At 28.6% G+C, this 24,212-nt stretch overlaps 1 protein-coding gene across 2 annotated transcripts in view; it reads left to right on the top strand.

The window, feature by feature from the left end:
- Positions 1 to 24,212, top strand: part of LOC129963242 (teneurin-m-like) — a 638,728-nt gene that overhangs the window by 562,595 nt on the left and 51,921 nt on the right. For both annotated transcript variants that reach the window (XM_056077466.1, XM_056077465.1), the window contains exons 21-24: positions 140 to 407; positions 16,794 to 16,934; positions 17,080 to 17,329; positions 19,228 to 19,463. In XM_056077466.1, coding sequence (XP_055933441.1) covers positions 140 to 407; positions 16,794 to 16,934; positions 17,080 to 17,329; positions 19,228 to 19,463 — 895 coding nt within the window. The remainder of the gene's footprint in view (positions 1 to 139; positions 408 to 16,793; positions 16,935 to 17,079; positions 17,330 to 19,227; positions 19,464 to 24,212) is intronic.

Here is a 24,212-nt window from a genome sequence, read left to right as displayed (position 1 = left end):
ATATATATATATATATATATATATATATATATATATATATATATATATATATATATATATATATATATATATATATTGTGTGTGTGTACGTTTAGTGTGTTCGTCTGGTTAATATTAATGGTATTCTTTTCCCTTGTAGGTCCTACAAGAGAGCTTATCAATTCCTGGTTCAGACTTGCATCTCGTGTACCACAGCAGCCATGCGCATGGATATTTGTCCACAATTCATCTACAGATGACACCCACCAACATCACTTCTGACTTGCGTTTGGTTCATCTGCATATCATTATTGAAGGAATATTTTTCGTGAAAGTTTTTGAGGCGGACCCTGAAATCAAATTTACGTATGCTTGGAACAAGAGAAATGTCTACAAGCAAAAAGTCTATGGCCTAACTACAGCTAGAGGTATAGTCATTTTTGAAATTAATAGTCTAAAGAATTAGTATGAGAATTTTTTAGAAATTTATACTTAATTTAAATGAATTGCATCTTTAATTGCAATAACGGATTCTATTCATGCGGCATATGATAATCACGACAGCATGACAAGCATAATTAGCATATTTAATACAAGATGCAGTTTGCTATCCATATGATATTCAATATTCTCATTGCCGTAGAATATTGTAATCGTAACAATATTGTTGGCTATTTTGAGCAAATAGAGTGCAATGTTCATCTAACATTAAATTATGCATTAAATATTAGATGACCAACCACAGTTAGATTACGTTTGAGGGGATGTTTGGTATCCTAAGTCGGTAATCGTATCTAGCATGCGAGTGGCTATTGAAATGCATATTTCCAGAAAATATTGCACGCTGTACTGATTGGTACAGAATTAGAAGGAATCAATGCATTTAAATAACATCTTCTAGGCAGACCAAGGTACTGATTTTCGACGTCACTAATAGGTGAAATTTCCTGAAACGTGAGTGGTGAATATTTTTCAATTGCCACGACGTTGGGAGAAGATGTTCTGCTATCTAGAACCAATTTCACATTTCCATATCCTTGAAAATCCCTATTTTCGTTCAGGCGTACATTTAGAGGCCACATATCTCCACTGAGGCAAAATATATATTTATGTATATAGCATGAGGATGTAGAGAATATGTTGAATACAATGTTGCCAAGAAATTTAAATATATATTTGATCCTCTATAGCTCAGAAAAGTTTCGATTAATGCTTAAATAAATAACAAACAGACAATTATTCAAATCTGATCATATCGCTCCGGAACTAATGCTCTTAAGGATATGGAAGCAAAACTTAAAAAGAATTGTGAAAGTCTTCATATCTCAGAACGTTGGAAGTCTTGAACGATTGGATATTATCAGATTTTTAATATATTTTCTTTTTTTATTTATGTATGCATCAATCGTAAACTTTCCACTCAATAGCGATTCTCAAATATAATTTGAACTTTTTTGTTCCATCCTAATATTTAACTGTCAAATACGTCTTATAAAACTTAAGATCAGATAGTGAATAGTATAAATTGTTCCTTTTCTGAAGTAGTTTTATGCTGTTAATAATGTTAAAAATTACCAGGAATTGCAAATCTATGATTTTTAGAAAAGAGATACAAATACTTTTTTTTGTATATAATTACGTTTGGATAAAAAAATTTTATGCATTTCTTACCATTGCAAGAGTAATTTTACAAAGCAAAATTAAATTTCTGCCCACGCTCGTAGTATTCAAATTTTGTAATTAAAGAGCTCTGGCACAGAAATAAACAATTTTAATTGAGCATGAAAAGATTAAAATAAAATATATTTATGATAAATCTACAAAATTAAAACATTGAAGAATACGGATTTTCCTTGTTGCCAGATTAGTTAGAAAGAAATGTTACAATGATGTTTCCCATGCTTCGGAATTCATTTCTCCACATATATTAATTAAAGGAAGCAGATAAAAATATTTTATTGACTTCAAATATTATCGATATTCACTTCTGACAAAAAGATATTTCAAAGACTTAAAACAATATTCACCCATTACTATTCTCCATAAATAAGTAGGATATAATACTGTACTTTGGACAACCCAGAAGTGGAATGTGCCGATGAATTGTTGATGTAAAAACACAGATAATTCATTTTCATCCAAAGATCTATTAATCATTAATTGCATTATAATTTTGGTAAAAAGAATTTCTTAGTCTTTCAAAGAAAGCTTTTCAATTAATTTAAGGGCTGCAATACGTTTTTTCAATTAACAATTTTTAATTAACATTCTCAGTATTTTATCCATGATAGAATTTAATCTGCTTTCATTAATAAGCGTTTCTTCTCTTTACTGAGTTGTTCTAAAAACTAATATTAATTATCATAAAGCCAGGAGCAGTTTTCTAATACTTTGTATTGCGGTAAATAAGCTTTTCATTAAGGGTTTCGGTTAATGCGAATGCTTGTAATTCCGCAGACGCATTTGCTTTTGCTCCTTGTGTTCGGAGAAAACAAATTCTCTAAACGGTTTTAAAATTTAATTAAGCTCTTTTCTGTCAAGTTTTCGCTTGCAGAGGAAAATAGAATTACTTCCCATTTTAATCACTCTGATTAACATGTCACGTACAGAACAGAACCTCGAAAACAAAACATTTCAGGTGATGAAATAACACGTTTAAATTGAATCATTATTAAGCAAATAATTTAATGAGAATATATATACAATACAGTATTTTTTTTATTAAAATTTAACTGGTATTACAGAAACAACTTCGAGAGATTTGTAAATAAATAATACAGGTCGAATTTCATTGTTCTTTTACAACAGTTTAAATTACTTTTATGTGGTTACAAGCGCCTCAAAATAATTATTCGAAATCTAACAATAAAGTGAAAAGTGAAAATAAATAATAATGAACGATGTCTCATGTTAGTAAGACTAAATAGATTCCATGTTATTCATTATAATCTGGAATTGCATTTATTTAATAAACCAGCCGCCCCTGATTACGAATTCCCCCTCCGCTGATATCAGAGTTAAGATAGGAAACAAAGTTTGGCACTTGCTTTTCGAACGTAATGTTTTAAAACTAATTTGATATGTTTTAATATCCAGAAATGAAATAAATAACTAATGGTCCAAAAAAGACAGTCATTTCATCGTGTATTTTGAAAATGAAAAATTAGTCAAAAATTTCTTTGTTTTACTGATAGAAATTAAATTTAACGACCTGGATTTTATATAGTTCTAGAACCGTTTTATACGAAGATACACCACTTACGCATAAATGATATGCATTATTTTCTCCGTATTCGAGCCTCTTGCCGGTGGTGAGGAGAGGATAATTAAAGATTAGTGATTCAGCATACGTGTAATCCTCATTATTTCAGGACTATTCAAAATTCAGCCAAAAATTGTCTTCGAGTACCATAAACAAAGCATTTACCTAATTAATCTTCAAAAAAGTTATTTTGAAGTCCTTAATATTTGGTGAAGACTTTGTCACTTTTTAAAAGTCATTTTAATATCTGATTAAATTTAAGTTCGTAAATGTAAATTCATTAGTCAAAAATTAATTTATTATCTGATTTACAACCAAATAAGAATCCAAAAGAACGTATACGGTAAAGCGTTGATTTTTATAAAATTACACGGAAAAAATATTTTTTTTCTGAAAAGAAGGAAGAGGATACTTATTTACTTTGGTTACTCAAATAGATAATATTTGTTTGGCAGAGTTTTAGATCCAGTTTAAATGTAAGGATATTTTAACGATCGAATCGTTCAAGCCTTTTTTATAGCTAAATGTGCAGGAATTTATAATCTAATTTTATCCTTCTTTCTACATAGACAATTATTATTTTACAGAAAACAAATGCAGAAAAATTTAAAAAAAGATTTATAAAATGCTATTAGGTGGTGTTTTATATAAAAAGTTGGAATTTTACTAAACTCGAAAGGGAAATGTCTGATGAAAGTCACAGAAAGGACTCCTTCAGCATATAAAGAAATTCAGTTGGAAAAATAAGTCGAAGAAATCTGCAATGCAGCAAAAGAAGATCTGTAATATAACACAAATAGATACGACTATCGAAAGAAAGCGAGTAAAGGAGTGCGAATCCATCCAAAATAAGCTCTTTCCGTATACACCGTTAATGTCAATGGATCTTCTTTCACACTTATCGCACTAACTCAGGGAAAAAATATATTGAGGAAAGCTGGTTTATTAAACAACTCTGTATCTGTTTACTCAATATCTAACTTCAAAAGAATATCCGTACTCTAACAAAAAGAAATTGTGCTATAGGAAGAAAATGCGAAATACTATGCAAGTTGATCCAAGGTAATGACTCATTTTCTTAGAAGTGATCATCTCCTCTCATCACGTAATATTCACCTAATAGTTTAAAGAGTATAACACTGAAATTTCATCATAGACTAAACACATAGGCTGAAGATAAAATACGTCATCTTTAGATGATGATGATGACAATACAATTCTGAAGCAGGAAACAAACAATACAATGTAAGAGGTGTTTCAATATTTCAACTCCAAATACTTAAAATTTACAAGTATTTGATAGACATTATTCAGCAGATGAATCGAAAAGCCAAGAATCAAAATAATAATCAATCTTCTGCTACAGCTTCTAAAACATGTACGAATATATTTTCGAGGTTGCAGACTTGGTTCTACATCTTGCACAATTGAAATAAGTCATTTCGTAACTGTAAAGCTCTTTAAAAAGCAAAGCGAGAGGAATAAAATGTAAGCCATGTTGATATATGATTTATATATGTTTTAAATATGATTTTTACCAAACTGCGGCTCTGTGCCATAGTACGATATTAACCAGTTAAATGGGTTTGACGTGCAACCACGTCAATGCAAATCTTCATTTTGACGAGGCCGATGTGTAATTTTTTATCTAATAAAAGTGATATCTTATTCGCTTTATTATGATTTTTTGAAAAATTTATGATGCAACCATTTGTATTGCGGAGACATTTATATACGCCATCCCTTGATTTTAAAAAGAAGGACTCGAGAGATTTTTTAAAAAATAATCCTCGCAACTAATTGATTAGTATACAATAAAAAAAGTGAAAAATTAATCTAAACAAACAACTTATTGTGCTAAAACTGAGCTTATAAATTTCTTCTAAAGAACAGGAACACATTGTTGAGTGTTTACGAAAAAGAAAGCTTTCTCTTTTATATTATGATTTTCATCGATTTGAATGTATGAAAATTTTCAACTTTCTCTATCGTTCAACTTAAGTAACATGGGAAGATGAGATCCAAATGCCAGTTACAAAATTCTTTAATTTCAGCTTCTTATATCAAGATCTAAAATAGATTTTTTATTTTTTAATCGGAATAAGAAAGTTAAAATTTCTTAAAAGACGAAAAATTTAATGAGTGTAATTGAATAAATGTGCTTCAAAATTTTTTATTAATTGTTTATTGATATGATTACCAACATCTGCCGTCATATTAAGGTAATTAAATAAAATGCGAAATCTTAAAAATACATAAAAGTATTTTTTGGCAATTTTAGTTATTGAGGAAGAATTTTCTTTATATCACAGTTGACAATACAACATATTTTCTGATAGCCAGACGAATTTTTTTAATATATAATTTGCGTAATCACGAGTTTCAAAGTATATAACATCAGGTAATTAAATTTAAACTAGAAAATAAATACTACAGAAAAATTATATTATGTGCATGGAATTTATGCTTGTGTGAAATTTTTGCAAAACAAATGAACTTTATTTAAAACAATGAAACTTTATTTAAATTCCTGAAGATTCCCTTAATTTATCCTTCTGAAACAACGTTCATTAATATTAATATTGGCTAATATAATTAACTTCCATGAATATAATTATAGAATATTTATACACATATATTTTATAAAACATTATTTCTATTCCATCTGAAATAATTATGGCTAAAATGAAATAGAAATAATCTCCACTAAAATTCTAAAGGCAACTCAATAATTCTGCATCACATCCACTAACTACCATAATTAAATATAATTAAAATATCTACGCATATTTTGCCAAATGAAACATGATTTCATTCCTGCCCGAGATATTTTAGAGTTAATTCAAAAACAAATATGATTGTCACCTAAATTCCAAAAGCAATTCCATACCCCATCCTCCGGACGTGCGAGGTTTATACAGTTTTGCCATTGATCTCGCCTCAAATTCTGGCCATTAACAGCCACCTACACGAAACAACTTCCGGCGCGAGCCTGTAAAATTGACGTTGGTCTAATTACAGCCGAACATCGTCCCTTCCCGGAGATTAGAGATTTCATTTCCTGCATGATCACTTTCGGCAAGTGTGACTCAACCGCTGCATCTGCATGCTGTAGGGGATTTCGGCACAGCCGATTCGCCTCGAGCAGAATAATTAAGTAATTTATTCCCAGCTTTTTTTCCCGCCGGGGAACGACGAAAAAAATGGAATTTGATCGTTTAAAGTCTCATTTAAGGATTTTATGTACCCCACAGAGTATTTTAAGAACGTTGTTTGAATGAACAATTCGTATTTTATTCGTTTTTTTCTTTTCAACTTATCACTGTTAATGCATAGTTCGTTTTGCTTAAAAGCTTAATTGCGATTAGCCTTCTTAATGACATTTCTTTTTCGGTTTTATCGTTGAGAAAACAAAGTTGGAAAAATAACCGATTAACTTGTCTCTCTATTTTAAAATCTTAATAATAGAGTTATTCAATACTCTATTGACCTTCCTTTTGGTTATTGGCAACAAGATTAGAGATTTTCAAAATACTTTTTTTAAAATATTGTTTTCTGATGAAATATATTAATGTCAAATTAAAATCGTAAAACTGTAAGAGGCTAAGAGAAATACTCAAATCATCAGGAATTGTGAGCATATAATATATTTATAATTACAATACATTTTTAGGACTCGTATTAAGTAGTTGGGATTTGATTTCCTCGCAGTATAGTTTTAGTATAGTTACAGTATAGTTGGGTATATTTCTCCATTTATTATCATGAGTATTATATAATCATACATTATCATATCTTTTCGTGTAGTATAATAATTAAAATCAACCGATTTAAATGTAAATAAATCTGGAATATGATAATATCAATGGAAAACTCTAATATATAAAATTAAAAGCCTTAAAAACATTAAGAAGTCATGAAAAATTGTTTATAAAAATCCGTTTAAAAATAACAAAAGAAATAAGAACAAGAAACGCTAGCTAAAATTCAAACTATTTTCAATATATCAGCTGTATTCTTTATTATTTTTTTTATCATTATTTTTTTTACTAGTTCAACTCAAAGCAGAAATATATTTTTTTAAAAAGCATAATTTCAGAGCATTCAAATTAAGCACTTGAAAGATGTTATCACTTAAAAAAATAAAGTCTATGAATGCAGCTCCTATCTTCCATTGATTAAAACCGTCTAAGAATATATATAACTGCCCTAAGCTATATTTAGTGTAGTAGTGGTTAATTAAATAATATTAATTAAGCTTATTTAGTCAATGAAATGCTCACAAAATATTAATTACGTTAAGTGGTTAATGGAATGCTTTCATATTTTTAATTCATTTTATATGGTTGATAATACTAATGATATACTAATTATTAATATGTTATTAATTAAAACTCATACTAGTACTAGGCTGAAAAATTATTTATATATGCAAAAGTTCATTACTAGGGAGTCTTTTAGAGTTTCATTCTTTTTTTTTTTTTTTTTTTACTATACAGATAATGAATGCGTTTCTTCCATTTCTATTCAGTCAAAAGCGTGTATTTTCAAATTCAATCGTAATTACTCTAATTGTGCATATCTCTATCTCTGCTAATAATAAATCGGAATCCATATGTGTTAACGCACTGCAGTTAAGTTTATGCCAAATGTTACTCACAAATGTACTTTGTAGTGTAGAAATAAGTAATTCAAACAATTGTATGAGATTTGGCATTTTCTTGATATGGTGAGTGAAAGCATTATAGCTCAAATCTAATTTTTAACCATTTTTTAAAATATAAAATGGTTTTTTAATGATTACAGTTTAGCTGTACAATGTTTGCTCTGAATTCTGACAATAGATGTAAAATAAATATTTTTTGGAATAATTGTTAACATAGCTCTCTTTTTTGCTATAGAATTTAAACCGACTTTCATTTTTGCATCAAACAGAAAATCGCATGTTTTTTTTCCAATGTTGAAAGCTAAAGAAGAAAGGTTACGATTATTATATGTGCAACGTTTACGATGAATCAGAAAGTGAAATTACATTACCACCAATGATACCTTTCAATTTGAAGATATGTTACAGAGGCAATTTTTTAACAGCATCGTGATTTCTTCGAATTGATAATAAATGGATTTACATAATAAATGGAACATGTGTTTCAAAATAAGGCATCTTCAATGCTTACTTTAGTTCAAAGATTAAAAATATCCGCTAAATGAACTTTTACCTAAGCGCTTGAGTCGAAATTAATTAATATCCCAATCGATTTCATTAATCGCTAGCGGATATATTTCTATATATATAAGAAATATATCCGCTATTTGGATAAAAAAATTCCAAATAGGAGCATTATACCATATATCATAATACCATATACCATAAATCATAATACCATATACCATATATCATAATACCATATACCATATACCATATATCATAATACCATATATCATATTCCATATATCGATTGATACAATGAACATGTTTGATTTAATTTGCATATATTTATAATTTAAATCCTTTTCCAATAAATCATTTACTATGAATGTTTTATGTAATAAAGTAGAATAGATCATTAACATTTGAAGAAGATTTCATCATTTCTTGATGTTTCTCTCTATATTTTAATATAGTAATAAGATCCTTTTTTCATCGTCTTTAATTCTGCGTATGACGCTATCAATGAAGAAAAATTACTCCAGATAATGATGGATTTTAACTTTCCAAAGAAACATATAAATCTTACAAGGATGACTCTTAGAATTACGGTATGTAAACTTGAAATTATGTTGCATTTCTTAGAGCCTTTCTATGCTGAGAATGATCTGCTACAAGGAGATCCACTCATTTGCTTTCTGTTTTAGCTTGACTCTCGAAAAAACCGTAAGAATCTCTGAATTAATTACAAATGGAAATATTCGACACAGCCTGATCAAACTTCTGTCTTTCCCCGATGATATCGATGTCATTGAACGAACTAAATACGTTCTTATCGAGGCTTGTATGTCATTTGAGAATGCTGTAGAGAATATGGTTTAACCGTAAATAAAGAAATAAAAAAATAAATTTATAATTGCAAATATAAAAAAACCCATGAATATATCTCCACTGGAGGATCCATAATTATACCTTCGGTTCAATTAAATAATTTAAATATCTAGATACAATGATCTCAAGATGTAATAGCATAAAAATCGGAGTAAACAAATAGGCTATCTGTGAATATAGAAATTTCCATACCTAGAATTAATTCAAAATTGATAAGCATAAAACCAAAAATAAGTTAATCTAAGGCTTTGATTAAACCTGTTGCCTAGTATAGGAGTGAATACTGGACAATTCAGAAGATAGAAAAGGTCACGCTGTTACCATTTGGTAGAAAAATCTTAAGGAAGATCATTGGGGAAATGAAACAAAAAAATATATGGAAAATATAAACATGAAAACTATAAAAAAATCTTGCGTGGTCTCTATTGCCACAATAGCATAGGTATCTCATATTAGATGGTTAAGTCATATATTTAGATACGAAGATGCATTCCCAACTAAAACAAATGAGAAGAAAGAAAAAGTTTTTTCGTGAAATGAGATAAATGACGAAGAAGGCAAACCATCAAACAGATGGCTGAATGGCGTTGAAAAAGATCTGAAGCAGATTGTTTTGAACCGATGGAAGAACTTATTGCGCCAAATAGGCTGAAATGTTAGAAATTTGGAGAGACTCTTTGTGCAACAGGCTGCATGCTTGAGATGATAAGAGTGAATGAAGAAGAAGAAGAATGAATGCAAATATTGCTCATTTTTTCGAATAAGCAAACCAAGAAGGAATGAAAACGAGTCTCTGTCAAAGTTTGAAATTTATGTTATCATTATCAGATTTTTCTTATATTACAATTTAATGTAAAATTTCAATGATATTTTTAGTGAATATTTCACAAAAGAGTTAATTTTTTATTATATTGTATACAATAAAATATGGAAAAGAGGCAAAGAATTATCCTTACAAATCTTATACAGAACAATATCATCTAGAGGTACTTAAAACAATTGCAATTTCTTTAACTTTCCAAATATATTTCTACTGTTGTTTTTATATAAAAAGATTATTCTTACAATATGCCAAATAATGAAAGGTTGGAATGATCCAGTTTTAGGAATTATAATCCTGTAGACGAACTTTGAAACTGTAAAAATATTATGAAAATATTGCTAAAAAAATCTTTATTAAAATTATAAATCTATAAATTATAATTTTACTAGAGTGGTAAAACTTTAGTTTTTAAAAAGTGTTTTAATTAAAAATTCATCGTGTTACTCGTAAATCATTTTAAATGATTTATATCACACATAATATTTCAAAATTTGTTTTAATTAAATTTTATTTTATAGTGTAGCTTATATAATAAAATGCGTAATCCATGCAAACATTTTTTTTCCATATTTTTTTCCGCTTTATTTTTGTAATAAACTTCTTTTGTGAGAAAAGTCCTCTGTATTGCACGATTACCTTTCAGCGTACTGTAAACATGTAACCTGTTTGTTATCATGTTAAACTATGGTGCTTGTTTTCTGTTGAGTAAATTAGTTCCTTAAGTAATATTTTCATTTAAATACCGTATATATCTTTTATTTCTTAATATAATTATAAGTTTCTAGAATTATTTTGTTGAAAGCTATGCTTCTTGGCTTTGAAACATTCAAAAGATGTTAAATTGCTTAGGGAAAATAATAACAGGTTATTAGAGCAATCTTCCTGAAATTTTCCATGTAATCATGTAAAGTATCAATCATGAAGCAATTTCCTTAACTTCCTTAATCTTTAAACCTATATTTTTTATGAAGAATTCTTCTATTTTTAAAGATAAAAAAATATACTAATTAATGCACATTCTTTTTCATGCTATTTTACTTAACTTGACATAATTCATGTTTGTTAAAATATAATTTTGAAATCCATTTTTCGCTTACTTTCTAATTTTCAAGAGTTTTAAAATGTTGTATTCTTTTATGTTCTCGATAACAACACAGTACTTTAGATAATAATATGAAAATAAACTATTTCCTTCAAAACAAGTATAAGTTAATAGCTAATTTAAATAATTTTATAAGTAAATTATCGATTACAACTTGAATTTAATGAATAAATTAATTCAATTTAATATATCTCATTATTTGGTCCTAGATATGGCAGTATCTGATAATGAATGTGGAAAACATTGTGTTTAACATTCTGTGATATTTATCCAACTGAGTTATATATAAAAGTTTAAAAGATCAAAAATAATAAAAATGAGAGAAAATTGGGCTTTTTAGTACTTTAATAAAGTTTTTTTTTTAAATTTTCTCTAATTTAATTTTGAACTTTGCCCATTTGTCTTACCTTATAAGTACGGAAATTTAATTTTTATCTCTTATTTTTATATAATATTCATATTTAAAATGGACTTAACTTTGCTATCCTTAGGATTTATGTAAATGTTCATTTTTTTAATTATTAAAAAACTCCCAGCTTAACGATGCTTAACATTTAGTTAAAAAAAGGTTCTGGAAAATAATTCTCTAAGAAATAAAAGTAAATACTTAAAACAACTTTAATAGTCAAATATTTAAGTTTTTCAAAGAATTCTGCTTTAAAACTAGAAAAATAGCATGAAAAGTACTTTTTATGAAATATTTGCTCACCTAAGAATTGTCTTCTTTTCTCTGCATCAAAGAAATCATTCTTGCAACTTTTATAATTTCTCAGCACTTTAATATAAAAATTCACCTGAGATAAAAGAAACCAGATTTCTCAAATACATGAAAAGTCTTACGTAAAAATTTTTAATACAGAAAATTACATTTGGAACTGGATCTGAAAAAGGAAGTTTTAAAATAGAAAAATACCATCTAATAAAGTATGAAAAAAAATGTGAGAGAACGTGACAAAGAATCAAATGGCGAAAAGATTTATCCTTCCGTGATTTTCGCAAATACATTATACTTCTTATATCTAGTTAAGGTAACTTTGTATTGCTTTTGTATTGTGCACATATCTTAGTTTAAGCTTCGTAGGAGCTTAGTAGGAAGAAAAATAAAATGTTAGCAGAGAAAAATATTTTTCTTCGTAGTTACTTTTTTTAATGTACAAAAATGTATTATGTTACTTTGTAACTAAAGAAATTCATAATAAATTTCAATGCAATATTTATATAATGCGTCATACCTCTCATAAATCGTAAATAAATATCAAGTACTTGTTGATAATAAAATTACATGAGTTTCATTACTAAATATTACTCTCAATGTGAGAGTTCTGAAGCGTAATATGAGTAGTCGCTTTGTATACAGATTTGCAAATGATTTATTGCTTACAAGACCAAATTTTAAATTGCAATTTTTTAATAAATATGTTTTCATTTTAAATTTCAGAATTAAATGAGAATCAGAGAAATAATGAGAATTATAAGAATTAATGAGAATTATTTGTGTTGTGTGTGTGTGTGTATTTAAAAATAAATTCAGTTAAATTCAATGATAATGATAATTGAATTTTAAAATGATAGATTAAATTAAAACATTCAATGTATGGCGACAAATTCTACGAAATATTTAAATTATCAATTATACAAGGTGTTTCAAAAATCTTGACCCCAGTTTCTATTTCTTAACTATTGATCGTAGACATATACTGTAAATTAAAAAGTTGCGTAAAAAAAGGTGCAAAAAGTTATGAAATCGATTAAAAGTTTCAGGGGGTTAAACTTTAAAAAATACAAAATTTAATTTTTATACGGACACCGTACAAAAAAATTTCCAGTGAGTAGAATGTGCCCCATGCTCTAATAAAGGCATGTGCAAAATTTCAGAATTTTGTCATGAAAATTCTCAAAGATATGTTAAAACAAAGTTGGAGAAGAATCAACCTCAAATTAAAATGCAAATGTTTACAGCTTCAGTGTAGATGACACGACGCAGGAATGCATCATAAGAAAATTAAATATGGTTCATATCTTTAGTTTTAAATACAAATTTTAAAATCTACGCTTCCTGAAAAATACTTTAAAATTTTATGTCACGAATTACAGAATATAACTTAAAAATAGCATAGTCAGTGAACTTGCAAAATATCTTATGTAATCTTTCACTAAAGTAATCTTTTCTTTAAGTTAGGTAATCGTTCCTTTAAGTTATTATTTCTACATATTTTTTATACTTTTGAACCAATAAAAAGTAAAATTATTATTTATTTAGTCAATCATTACTTTCTTTGTTAATTTGTGTACGAGCCTTAAAACACGAACATCCGACATGATTTTTTTCTTTTTGCGAATTCATATTCAGGCATAGAAAAGTTAGCATTTATGTAGTTTCATATCTTTGAGACTTTTTGTGATAAAATGCTGAAATTTCATACATGACATTATTAGAGGATGCGGCTCATTTTACTCACTAGGGATATTTTTTTTTTTTTTTTTGCACGGGGTCCGTATAAGAATGTAAATTTTGTATTATTTAAAGTTTAATCCTCTGAAAACTTTAATTGATTTCATAGCAATTTGCACCTTTTTTTATGCAACTTTGTAATTTACAGTGTTTCAGTATTTCAGGAATAATAGCTGTGATCAAGGTTTTTGAGACACCCTGTATATACAGTAATTGTTAGAAGTTAAAATAGTTATAATTAGTAATTGCAAGCCAATTCAATAATGATTTCTATGAATAATCCTCTAATAAAGTCCTACAGCATAAATTAAGTCTGTATTAGTACTCTTTCAAAAATACAAATCTGAAGATTGATTTATACAGGTGAGCCATAAATTTGTACAGACTTCAAAAATTTCAAATAAAAGAAATAATGCTTGGAAAAAAAATTCAGTTTACAGAGAGAAAATGGATTTTTTCCAGTTTTAAAAATATGATTTCAAATGTTACCGAAAGTGGGAACTGATCTGAATAGGAAAAGGAAACAGAACACCATAAAGCCCATTACTCTAACCTGTAAGTGTCCGGGGACAGGTACATTTTCCCCTCTGTTGTGGTTTCCCGTTATGCTTTGATGTCTGTTCATTTTACCTACAATTTGCGATAAGCTGCCGACTGAAGTTCACAGACGAGGATGGTCATGCAATGGGTCAGTTGGAAGATTTACGACCATATCCATAAAGGCTACAGGCCGTTGGAACGCAGCTTACAGTGATATTGTGCATTTATTTTAAAGTAAAAGATGTTCACTACCACAAGTTATTAGGTAAGGAAGGCGCTTGAATGCGTCTATTATAGCTTAATGTGAAACGATGTTACAGAGGAAACAATTTTTAGTACTTCATTTGGAAGGAGGAAACCTGATCTCATTGCAGTTAAGGACTGCCCGGCCTAACCCTGGATTGTCAGGTGGTAGGCGAGTTGGTCCATCTGGAGAGAACCAATCAACATAAAATATCCTATTATAGAGAAAATGATGAATTTCTCTCCCAAGCTCGAGCATTGCATGGGGTGTCAGATGCCTCCGTTCATTCTGCCATACTCATGAGGCTGCTGTTCGATCCGTTCTGCAAGTGAACTCATACACATAGAAAAGATCCCAGGCTCATTAGATGTTCCAGTCATCGCTACTCAATTTCTAATTGGGACATTAGCTTGCTTTACTCTGTTTAATGAAACGAACTTTAGGTCAACCTGAATTCCTGAGCTCGGGATCTTTCCTGACTGTGGAGTCTTTTGTCCCCTTCCTTTAAGAAAAAGAGCAGTATATATTCTATCGGTCTTTCTGCATTTTTAATGTTTGTAAAATTACTAATTTAATTTCTGCCTGTTGCGATTACATGTACCGGGATCGCCTGTAATGCCGAAAATGTCATCCTTTGTTGAATTTAATAAAGATTTTTAAATAGTATGTTGCGATTATGCTACTAATGGTCGATCGAATAACATCTCTCATTTCCACCAAAGTGGTTGGAAAGTCCCGATACATACGATATGTTAAGTCTCCTCATTATAAGAATTCTGCCAGAATCAAGTATGAGGATAATGAAGGTCTCTAAAATTTACAACTTCGATTTATCCCTCGGCCTTCAGTGAAAAAATCCAACAGGAATATTTTGAATCTAAAGTGGGGAGGAGCATCATCCTGCATAAAAGTGACGACTGGTAACTCATGTCTTTCCTGCAATGCAGACTCAACATGATCATTCTAAAGCTTAATATATCATTTGACCGTTATTATTTAAATTTTAGACTTTAAGCTCTATATGTCCGGATACAAATTCAAGATTTCGCGCAGAAAAAGTCAAATCGCTGATTTCGGATTCCCCTTATTTTCTCAGCTTCAAGGGCATCGTTATTCTATGTTGAAGTCTCTGTTGGTAATTTTTCAATGATGTTTTCTCCAATGTGATACTCAAAGATGGTTCAGCCACTTCGTGGATGATCCTTTAACCCCCCCCCCCCGTTTTTTGAATTCACCATCGTCTTTAACAAAATAGAGCTTTTTTTATTTTTATTTTTTTTATTTCTTTTTCGTGTTGAACTTTTGTAATGAAATAATTATAAATTATCCATTATTGTAGAAAATTTTCACCACCAAACACACGATCTGGCGATAAGAGGGATAGGGATCGAAGATAATTCTGTTTTAAGCTAGGTACTTTATTGATATCTTGACCTACATAAAATGTCTCATTAAGTTGTGTGAGCGCTCTCTTTCGATTAATTTTGAATTTTTTTTTAAAATATGAAAAATTCCATTATGTCTCTGATCCTATTCTTGAAAATTGAAATTTTTTCTACCATTACTTATTTTATCATAAATTCTTGAAGTTTGCACGGATTTATGACGCATCCTGTATTTAACATAAATGAAATCTCTGAAGAAATTTTTAATTAATTAATTTTTTATTATTAAATTAAATGTAAATATTGGAAAGAAATATTTAATAATTAATATTTAATTATTTAAATCAAACCTAAAATAATATAATTATATTGCTAAATGAATTTTAAATGGAAAACGAGATTTGATTAATATCAACAAAATCCAGAATTAAATCATTAAATCCTTTTTGCATTTTTTTTTACCTGAGTGGCTTTGAATGGATTTTATTATTCTCTGGTATGTACTAGTCTTTTAATTAAAAAAACCATTAACTAAAATAATAATCTAAAAACAAAAAAAGAAAAACTACTCTATAAAAGTTCATTTTATGCCATGCCGAACATTGAATCAGAATTCGCAATTTAATCATGTAACATAGAAATAGAACAGATAGAATAAAGATAATTCAGACATTACGATTTTTAGGTGCAACCCTTATGAATGTTTGGTGCAACAGAAATAAATTCAGTTTTGCATCCTAAAATTTTCCACTTACTTAACTGTTCTGCGATCCGCAATTAAATAATTTCAAAATGGAACCAACTTGTTAATTTATGTGCTAGCCTTCTGCCTATTGAATTTTATTTTGACCGTAATGATACTGAGTAGCTTTAACCATGAAAATTTACCCAGAATTAATTATTATGCCTTTAACTGTTTCTTCATTCAAAGCATTAATGTATTATTTTATGTCTCTTTTTAAATAGTATTTGTCGGTTATGAGTACAGCACTTGTCAAGGCATCATTTGGACATCCCATTCAATGACACTGAAGGGATACGACATGGATACATCCGAATTAGGAGGATGGAATTTAGACATACACCATCGATATAATTTCCACGAGGGTAATATTTCATTTGATATAAACAGACTTATTTAATTCCTGAGTAATAGTTACTCAGCTAAAACTACATACATTATTAACTAACTAATGAGAAAACATGGCCATACTAACCGCAGTCTTTTAACAAATCTCTTTCTTTATTCAAGGTGTTCTTCAAAAAGGAGATGGGACTACTATTTACTTCAAGCAACAACCCCGTGTAATATCCACCCTTATGGGCACTGGCCACCAAAGACCGTTACTGTGTCCTGAGTGTAATGGGATGGCGAAAGAAGCCAAACTTTTGGCTCCCGTGGCTCTCACATCTGGTCCCGACGGCAGCGTCTACGTGGGAGATTTCAATCTCATCAGAAGAATAACGCCAAATGGTCAAGTGTACACAGTATTCAGAATGAGGTAAATTCTTTTCTTATAAGCCTCTGATATGATAGATGCGAAAGAAAAACTATGGATAAGGGATACAATGAGATGAATTATATTTTAATATGAAATATTTTAGATTCTGAACTGTCATTAAACTTATTATCATCAAGAAAATAGAAAGGATTTGAATAATGATTATGATTATTATATCATTATGAAAAAATAAAATATAAACATGCATTATTATTTTTATAATAAACTGTCCTTTGAGCAGACTTGGTTGAATACGGGTAAGTCGTAAAAAGAAATTAATCAAGTCTTCTGGATAAATTTCTGTATAACAATAAATTTCTGTATAAAATTATAAACAGATCATAATCTTTTTATAATTTTATAGTTTCTGACTATACATTATATTGAAAAGAGCAGAATCCGTTTAGCAGTGACAAAATAAAATAATGGATGTTGTCTGAAATAGTGGGCGTATCTCCAACAATTTATTGATCCAATGACACGCGTACTTCAAATAAATTTCCATAATAATTTAAATTCATATTATAAACATCTTATTTACAACCATTCTGAGACAGTTGTTGGGATAAATATTAGGAATGAATTCTCTCAGTTTCTCTGTTGATTCTTAATTAGTTATATTTTATCGTAATTTTTTATCAATTTAACAAATAGCAAAAAAAAATCTTTGAACAAAATTGGATCATAGTTGTTATTGAAGCAAATTAATTAACAGTTCAATTAAAGGGTGTGATAGAAATTCAATAATAAAGTTATACAAAATTTATTTCCAGTTCCTTCGAAGATAGGAATTTCAGTTTGTAACAATCCTATGTCTGTTCCTACACATTCATACTATCCTACACATTCTTGTAGAGTGTAAACGGTTTTCTTCACACCGCCTTACATTCTTTCAGAAATCTCACCCTGATTTGGGCAAGTTGCTTTTTGAAAATCCGCATGTGAACCTTTTTAGCTTTTAAAAAAAATATTGGTTTTTTAAATCATATATAATTATTAGCCATGCTTTTTAGTACAGTACCATACATTACATAACGGTTGCACTTTTTCATGACTAACATTTTTACGCCTTTAGACATTTGGTTTTTGTATGCATTCCATGTTTTGATTTTATTATAAATTGATACAAAAATTTTAATTCCGTGAATGTGGCTCAGCCTTAGCCAAAGACTGGTTTTTGTGCCATAAAAAACAAACTCGAAGATAGTAAAAATGTATCATTAGAATTTTTCCAAAAGGCCAGTTGGCAATTTTAAAATGATAAGATTGGTTTGCAGTAATTTATTAATAAGATAAAAAGTTTTTTAAAATATCAATACAAGTGAATTTGGTCTGATGATTTTATCAAAGGTCACCTTCAGACAGGAGATTATTTTTTCTGCAAGAGATCTGATTTCAGTCAAGGAAAAATTCAGGCTCCAGACGACCAAGGATTATTATATAAAATACAAATATTGTAAAATTCCGAAAATTAAAATTGCAACATCAAATCTAAACAAATAAGAATTAAATACAAATTAAAAATGTAATTAAATATTGGGACATTCAAACAACCAATCTCAAATCTAGCAAATAAGCTGAGGATAATATTCTCCAAATAACAATTTTTGGGGATTTTTTCAGGTTACCAGGTTCAACTTGTATATGAAAATAAGGCCCTTTACAGAAGAAAAAAATTCTTCTTTCAGGCCAGATCCCTTTTTATTACTATTCGTTAATGCACAATAATCTTCAGTCGAATATAATCCATGTTTTCGCCTTCAGATAGGTTCATTTGTGCTTTAGATGCAACAGCATTTGGAGAATTATAAATGCAATATTTTTAAATTTTACTTTTATCTTTAATTTGTGTTTGGATATTCTGTAGAATAATTTATGTGACTTTCCTTGTGTTCCAGAACAACAGACATGTCAACTCACTATCACATAACGCTCAGTCCCACAGATGGTCATTTGTATATATCTGATCCTGAAAGGCACCAAATACTGAGAATCAATTCATTAGACAAAGTGGAGGACCCGGAATCAAACTACGATGTTGTTGTTGGAAGTGGCGATCGCTGTCTTCCTCGGGATAGAGATAATTGTGGAGATGGAAAACCAGCTTTAGAAGCAAGACTTTCTTATCCTAAAGGTACGTCGAATTTTCGAGTTTTTGCAAAATTTAGCGAAATAAATTTTTCCTATAACGTCTTTAGCTCTTTTTAAAATCGTTTATTTCAAAAAATAACACTAATTTATCTATTCGCAAATTGCCATACAAAAAAAAAATTGTTTGTTTTATATGATGTAGTCTTTTTTTCTTAAATAGGAATAGTTAATGCATATCTATTCAGCAAAAAAGATGTTTCTGAATCCGCAGTATTAATCAAATAATGCAATAAAAAGTCTACACGGTTTTATTAAATGAAAATCATTTAAACTGAAATACATTAAGCGCATGCGCCGGATAATCAACGGGAGAGAAATAATTCAACGTTAAAAATAGAGCTCTAAACGAACTTACTGCCACTTTGCCACCCACCTATGTACCTTGATTGATTAAATCAAGTCATAGGTGATGGCAGGTATATCATTTATTACATCATTTATTCCCTGCACATCAAGAAGGAAAGCCCATACTTTATTGGGGCACGATCCTAACTATTTCCACTAAACTGATCTTCCCACTTTTTCTATAATCGGCATGGACCGTATATAACAGATTTTTTCTATAAGTAATGCATGCCTTCATTTTTATTACCTTCTCTTTTCTATCCGTTTCATTTACTGGCGACTCCATCATTTGTTTTATCTCTGGCAAGATCGTTTTTTTATTGTTGCCTGTGTATAAAAACATAAGAATATTTTAATTATCATCTTTCCACCTACTGATCCAATTAACCCTAAATCTCAAAAGGTTAATATGCTAAATCTCATATGGTATTTTGGAATGATAACTAGCTAAGAATTATTTGTCAAAGCCTGGGGTAGAATGGGATAACCCTGACCGAAATAGAAGGACGCCTGATCTCTTCATAATCTCAGTTTGTCAGACCTAATCTAAGATTGTCAGTTTTCGACACATCTGGCATCAAGGGTATGAAACATACATCATATAATAACATCATATACATAACATCGCATAATTGGGATGCAAATTGATCAAGAACTTTTTACTGTTACTTTTATTTTCTTTTTTATTTATACGTGTTGCTTGTCTTCAAACTGCTATATGACGATGAGATTTTACTTTGTGAAAAAATGTTATCAATAACCACTTCATATAGTTTTGGTTTATCGATAATAAAATTTAATATAATCAAATATATGATGCGGTGATAGCAAAAATGAATTCCAAATGAATTTAGTTTCCCATAAATGTTTTAAATTTATATCAATAGATATGACGCAAAATTCCATTCGTGCTATAAATGTTAACATTCAATAGCAAACTTCCATTCCTTTGGAAGCCCCCCTTTAAAACCCAAGCTATAAATATTTATGTGAAGAAATTGAATATAAGTTATGTAAATGCATTAAATTATAGATGCCCTGAAATCATAAATGAAGGGAAAGCAGAAGCTGGTTTGGGCAGATTATGAAAATCCTTAATTTCACTGACCTCCTAGATAATAGTGGCGTATGATATTCAAATAACTTCAATAGTGCATTACATTGGCAAATTCATAATGTTGTTTAAAGATTAAGACTATGTACTGTCCGTAACATGTAATAAATTTATTTTTAGCTGTTTATTAAACACAGGTTTTAATTAATAAACCATAAAATGAAATTTTCAAAAAAATTAAGTAATTTCTTCTTTTTTGCTTTCAAGTTATATTAAAAAATAAATTAAAGCATTTAAATGTGTCATGCTAGAAAATACTTTTCAATAAGATGCAAAAAAATAAATAATAATAATAACAATTCTTTGTGTACTTAGTTCGTTTCAAGATTAATCTTGCATTGTGAAGCATTATATGTCTTCAGAATTTATTTTACATTGGAATTTATATTATTTTAATAATTTTCTGAATAATTACATTTTCACCTATTGGCCACATATTTTAAAATAATATTATACGACTTAAAGTGTAGTTGGAATATATGAGTAAAAATATAAAGTAGTTAACGTGGCAGAAAAGTTTCAAAAACAAAGAAAAAAATAATAAAAAAAATATCTCAAACTTTTTTGCCTATGTTGTTTTTGCCTTCTTTTCTTGACGAATCTTCCATAACAAGTTCGCAAGTGCATTGACTTTACTTAAAAATCCAGTAAGCAGTTTGAATTTGTGTTAAGCTTGTAATTTATATAAATTTACGATTTATTTCTTAAAGATTTTGATTTCAAATATCCTAATTTCTATTAAGACAAATTAAGATTATTTGCCATGTCCAAAATTCGTTTGACGGTTATCAAATTAATCCAGATAAATGGTTGTGTAATTAAAATCGATAACAAAAAAAGATATTATTTTTACTTTAAATTCGTAACACAGCTAAATCTAATATATTACATCTATGCGGCTACCTTGAAAAATGGCTGAATACCGTTGAAGGGAGGGGCCCTCATTCGAAACATAGAATGTATCCATCAAAGCTCGATAATGAGGAGATAACGAACACCTGCTGCGTCACTTCATTATTAGAAATGTTAGAAGCTAAGTGATTTATTTTTACTTTTGAGAAAAGGAAATTAACTTTCAGTTAAAATATTTATATTGTGCATGATCCTTTAAACTCGGCAACGTAGCTTTTAATCTAATTTGTTTTGAGATGAAATTCCTATAATATTTCAGTATTTAAAATTTTCTTTGCTTAATCAATTCGAATTGTTTTTGATTGAATTAATAAAATTTTATGATCTAGGGTTTTTTTTTATTTCCTGTTTAACGACCACAAGACTAATAAAGTAAACAAATTAAGAAATTAGTTTATAACAGAAGCCTTATCATCAAATTGCATTTTTATATACATTTTTTATATATTATATTTATACACATTTTAGGTAAAGGCACTGATTAGAAAGTAAGAGCGTCATTGAGAGTCAAAGAGTAATGTTCCACATTTTATGTAAATTCTTTTGACTTGCCAAAATAATTTACATCAAATGTGGAAATTACTCTGATAGATTTGCTAGAATTTCACCATCTATTTTTCTTTTTTAATTTAATGTTAGACGACTATAAGGATGTTGTTTAAGAACTAATCTTCACAAATTATTATATCCGTTCAAAATCTATGGCTCAAAAATATTAATTAAGCTAAAATATTTCCTATTAATATTTGTTTTAATTAAAGCCGGGGTTTAATAATTTAAATATCTTTCAGATCATATGATCACACTAAAAAATCATGAAATTTATATTCAACTAGCCCTAGTGAATCTTCAAAAATTTCATAAATGCATGCATATATGTATATGAATTCAAAATGTGTGTGTATGAGTGCGTGGGCGTTTTTGTGTGTGTGCCTGCGTGCGTTCGTGCGTGTTTCATTTTTTAACTAAATTTTGAAAATCTTAGTTGTAGAAAACTATTATACCACGAAACAAAAAAATATTTATATTAATAATTTCTTTTATGAGATATAAAATAAATTTTCTTCAAGTAATAGTACATTATTTTAAATTTCTACCAAACTGTTTTATTCTCAAGTAAGGTATATTTGGAATCATATAGTCTATTTGACACTATATAAATTTTTGTATTTAAAAAATGACGTCAATGTTAGTCTCAATTATGCTATTATTGATGTCTTAATTTCTATTTTTAACTATGCTAATGCAATTTTCTAATTTTTTTTTTTTTTTTTACTAAAACCTTATTTTCAATGCAACTTAAATCTACAGACAGAAATAATCCATAAATTTAGTTTTTAAGCTTTTGCTGGAAAAAGAAATGACAGTATAATATATTAAATTACAATTTTTGCTTATACATAACGATTCCAGGGTAAAGCATGTTTTCATCTAATGCTTCAGAATAAAATTTTATAAATGAATACTTTGGAGTAGTTATTTAATCCTCTGTTTTCCATTGCAAACGTTCAAAAATGTAATATACTTCCAGATGAAATTGCCCATAAATAACTCTTTATTAAAAAGGTAGAAAATACAAAATAAATGAGATAACATAAAACTTAACTAAATAACCCGTTTTTTAATAACACGCATATACTGGTCAAAAGGTAAGAAATAAATGCATTTTTTCACTTGGAATAGTAAGTTAAATTCTTGATAATGTTGTAAAACTTAATTACCTGCTTTCGAAAATGGTACGAATGATTTGTGGAAGCTACAAAAATGCATCTAAGTTATGAACAGGATGCAAGGAGAACTCCACACACTATATAATGGATTGCTTTTTTTTATATTATGCTTATAATGTGTACATAGTACTTATAAAGGTGCATTCTATTTTGCATTGGGATTGTATCGTATTAAATCAAACTTCTTAAAAACTTCTTAAGTATTCTTAGTAAACTTCTTAAAAAGTAATTGTAAATTATAGAAATAATTAATTTTTTCCCTTTTTTGAAAGTTTAGCTGATGGTAAAATCATTATTTCGGAATTTGATTTCGTTAAAGAACAATCACATAATTTAGCATTATACATTCAATTCTACGGCGTTGGACAGTTGTCTTCCATCTGATATTTTGTTAAATGAACCAATCGAATTACTATGGAGGATATCAAAATCTGGAAAAAACATACATAATAATTGAATTAATTGAGTGGTCATCCAAAACAATAGATGATGTTTGTTTCCATCTATTTAACTGAGGTAATTGAGATAACTTGATGCAAAGTTGATTTTTTTTTCTTTTTTTTTTTCTTTTTTTGCATTTAAATAAAAAGCTATTCACCAAGAAGAAGAAAAAATGGTAAAAACTATTTTG

This window comes from Argiope bruennichi, chromosome 3, assembly GCF_947563725.1.
Source record: "Argiope bruennichi chromosome 3, qqArgBrue1.1, whole genome shotgun sequence".
Classification (NCBI taxonomy): Eukaryota; Metazoa; Arthropoda; class Arachnida; order Araneae; family Araneidae; genus Argiope; species Argiope bruennichi.
Note: the sequence above shows the minus strand (reverse complement) of the source record. Positions and strands in the feature narration are given on the sequence as shown.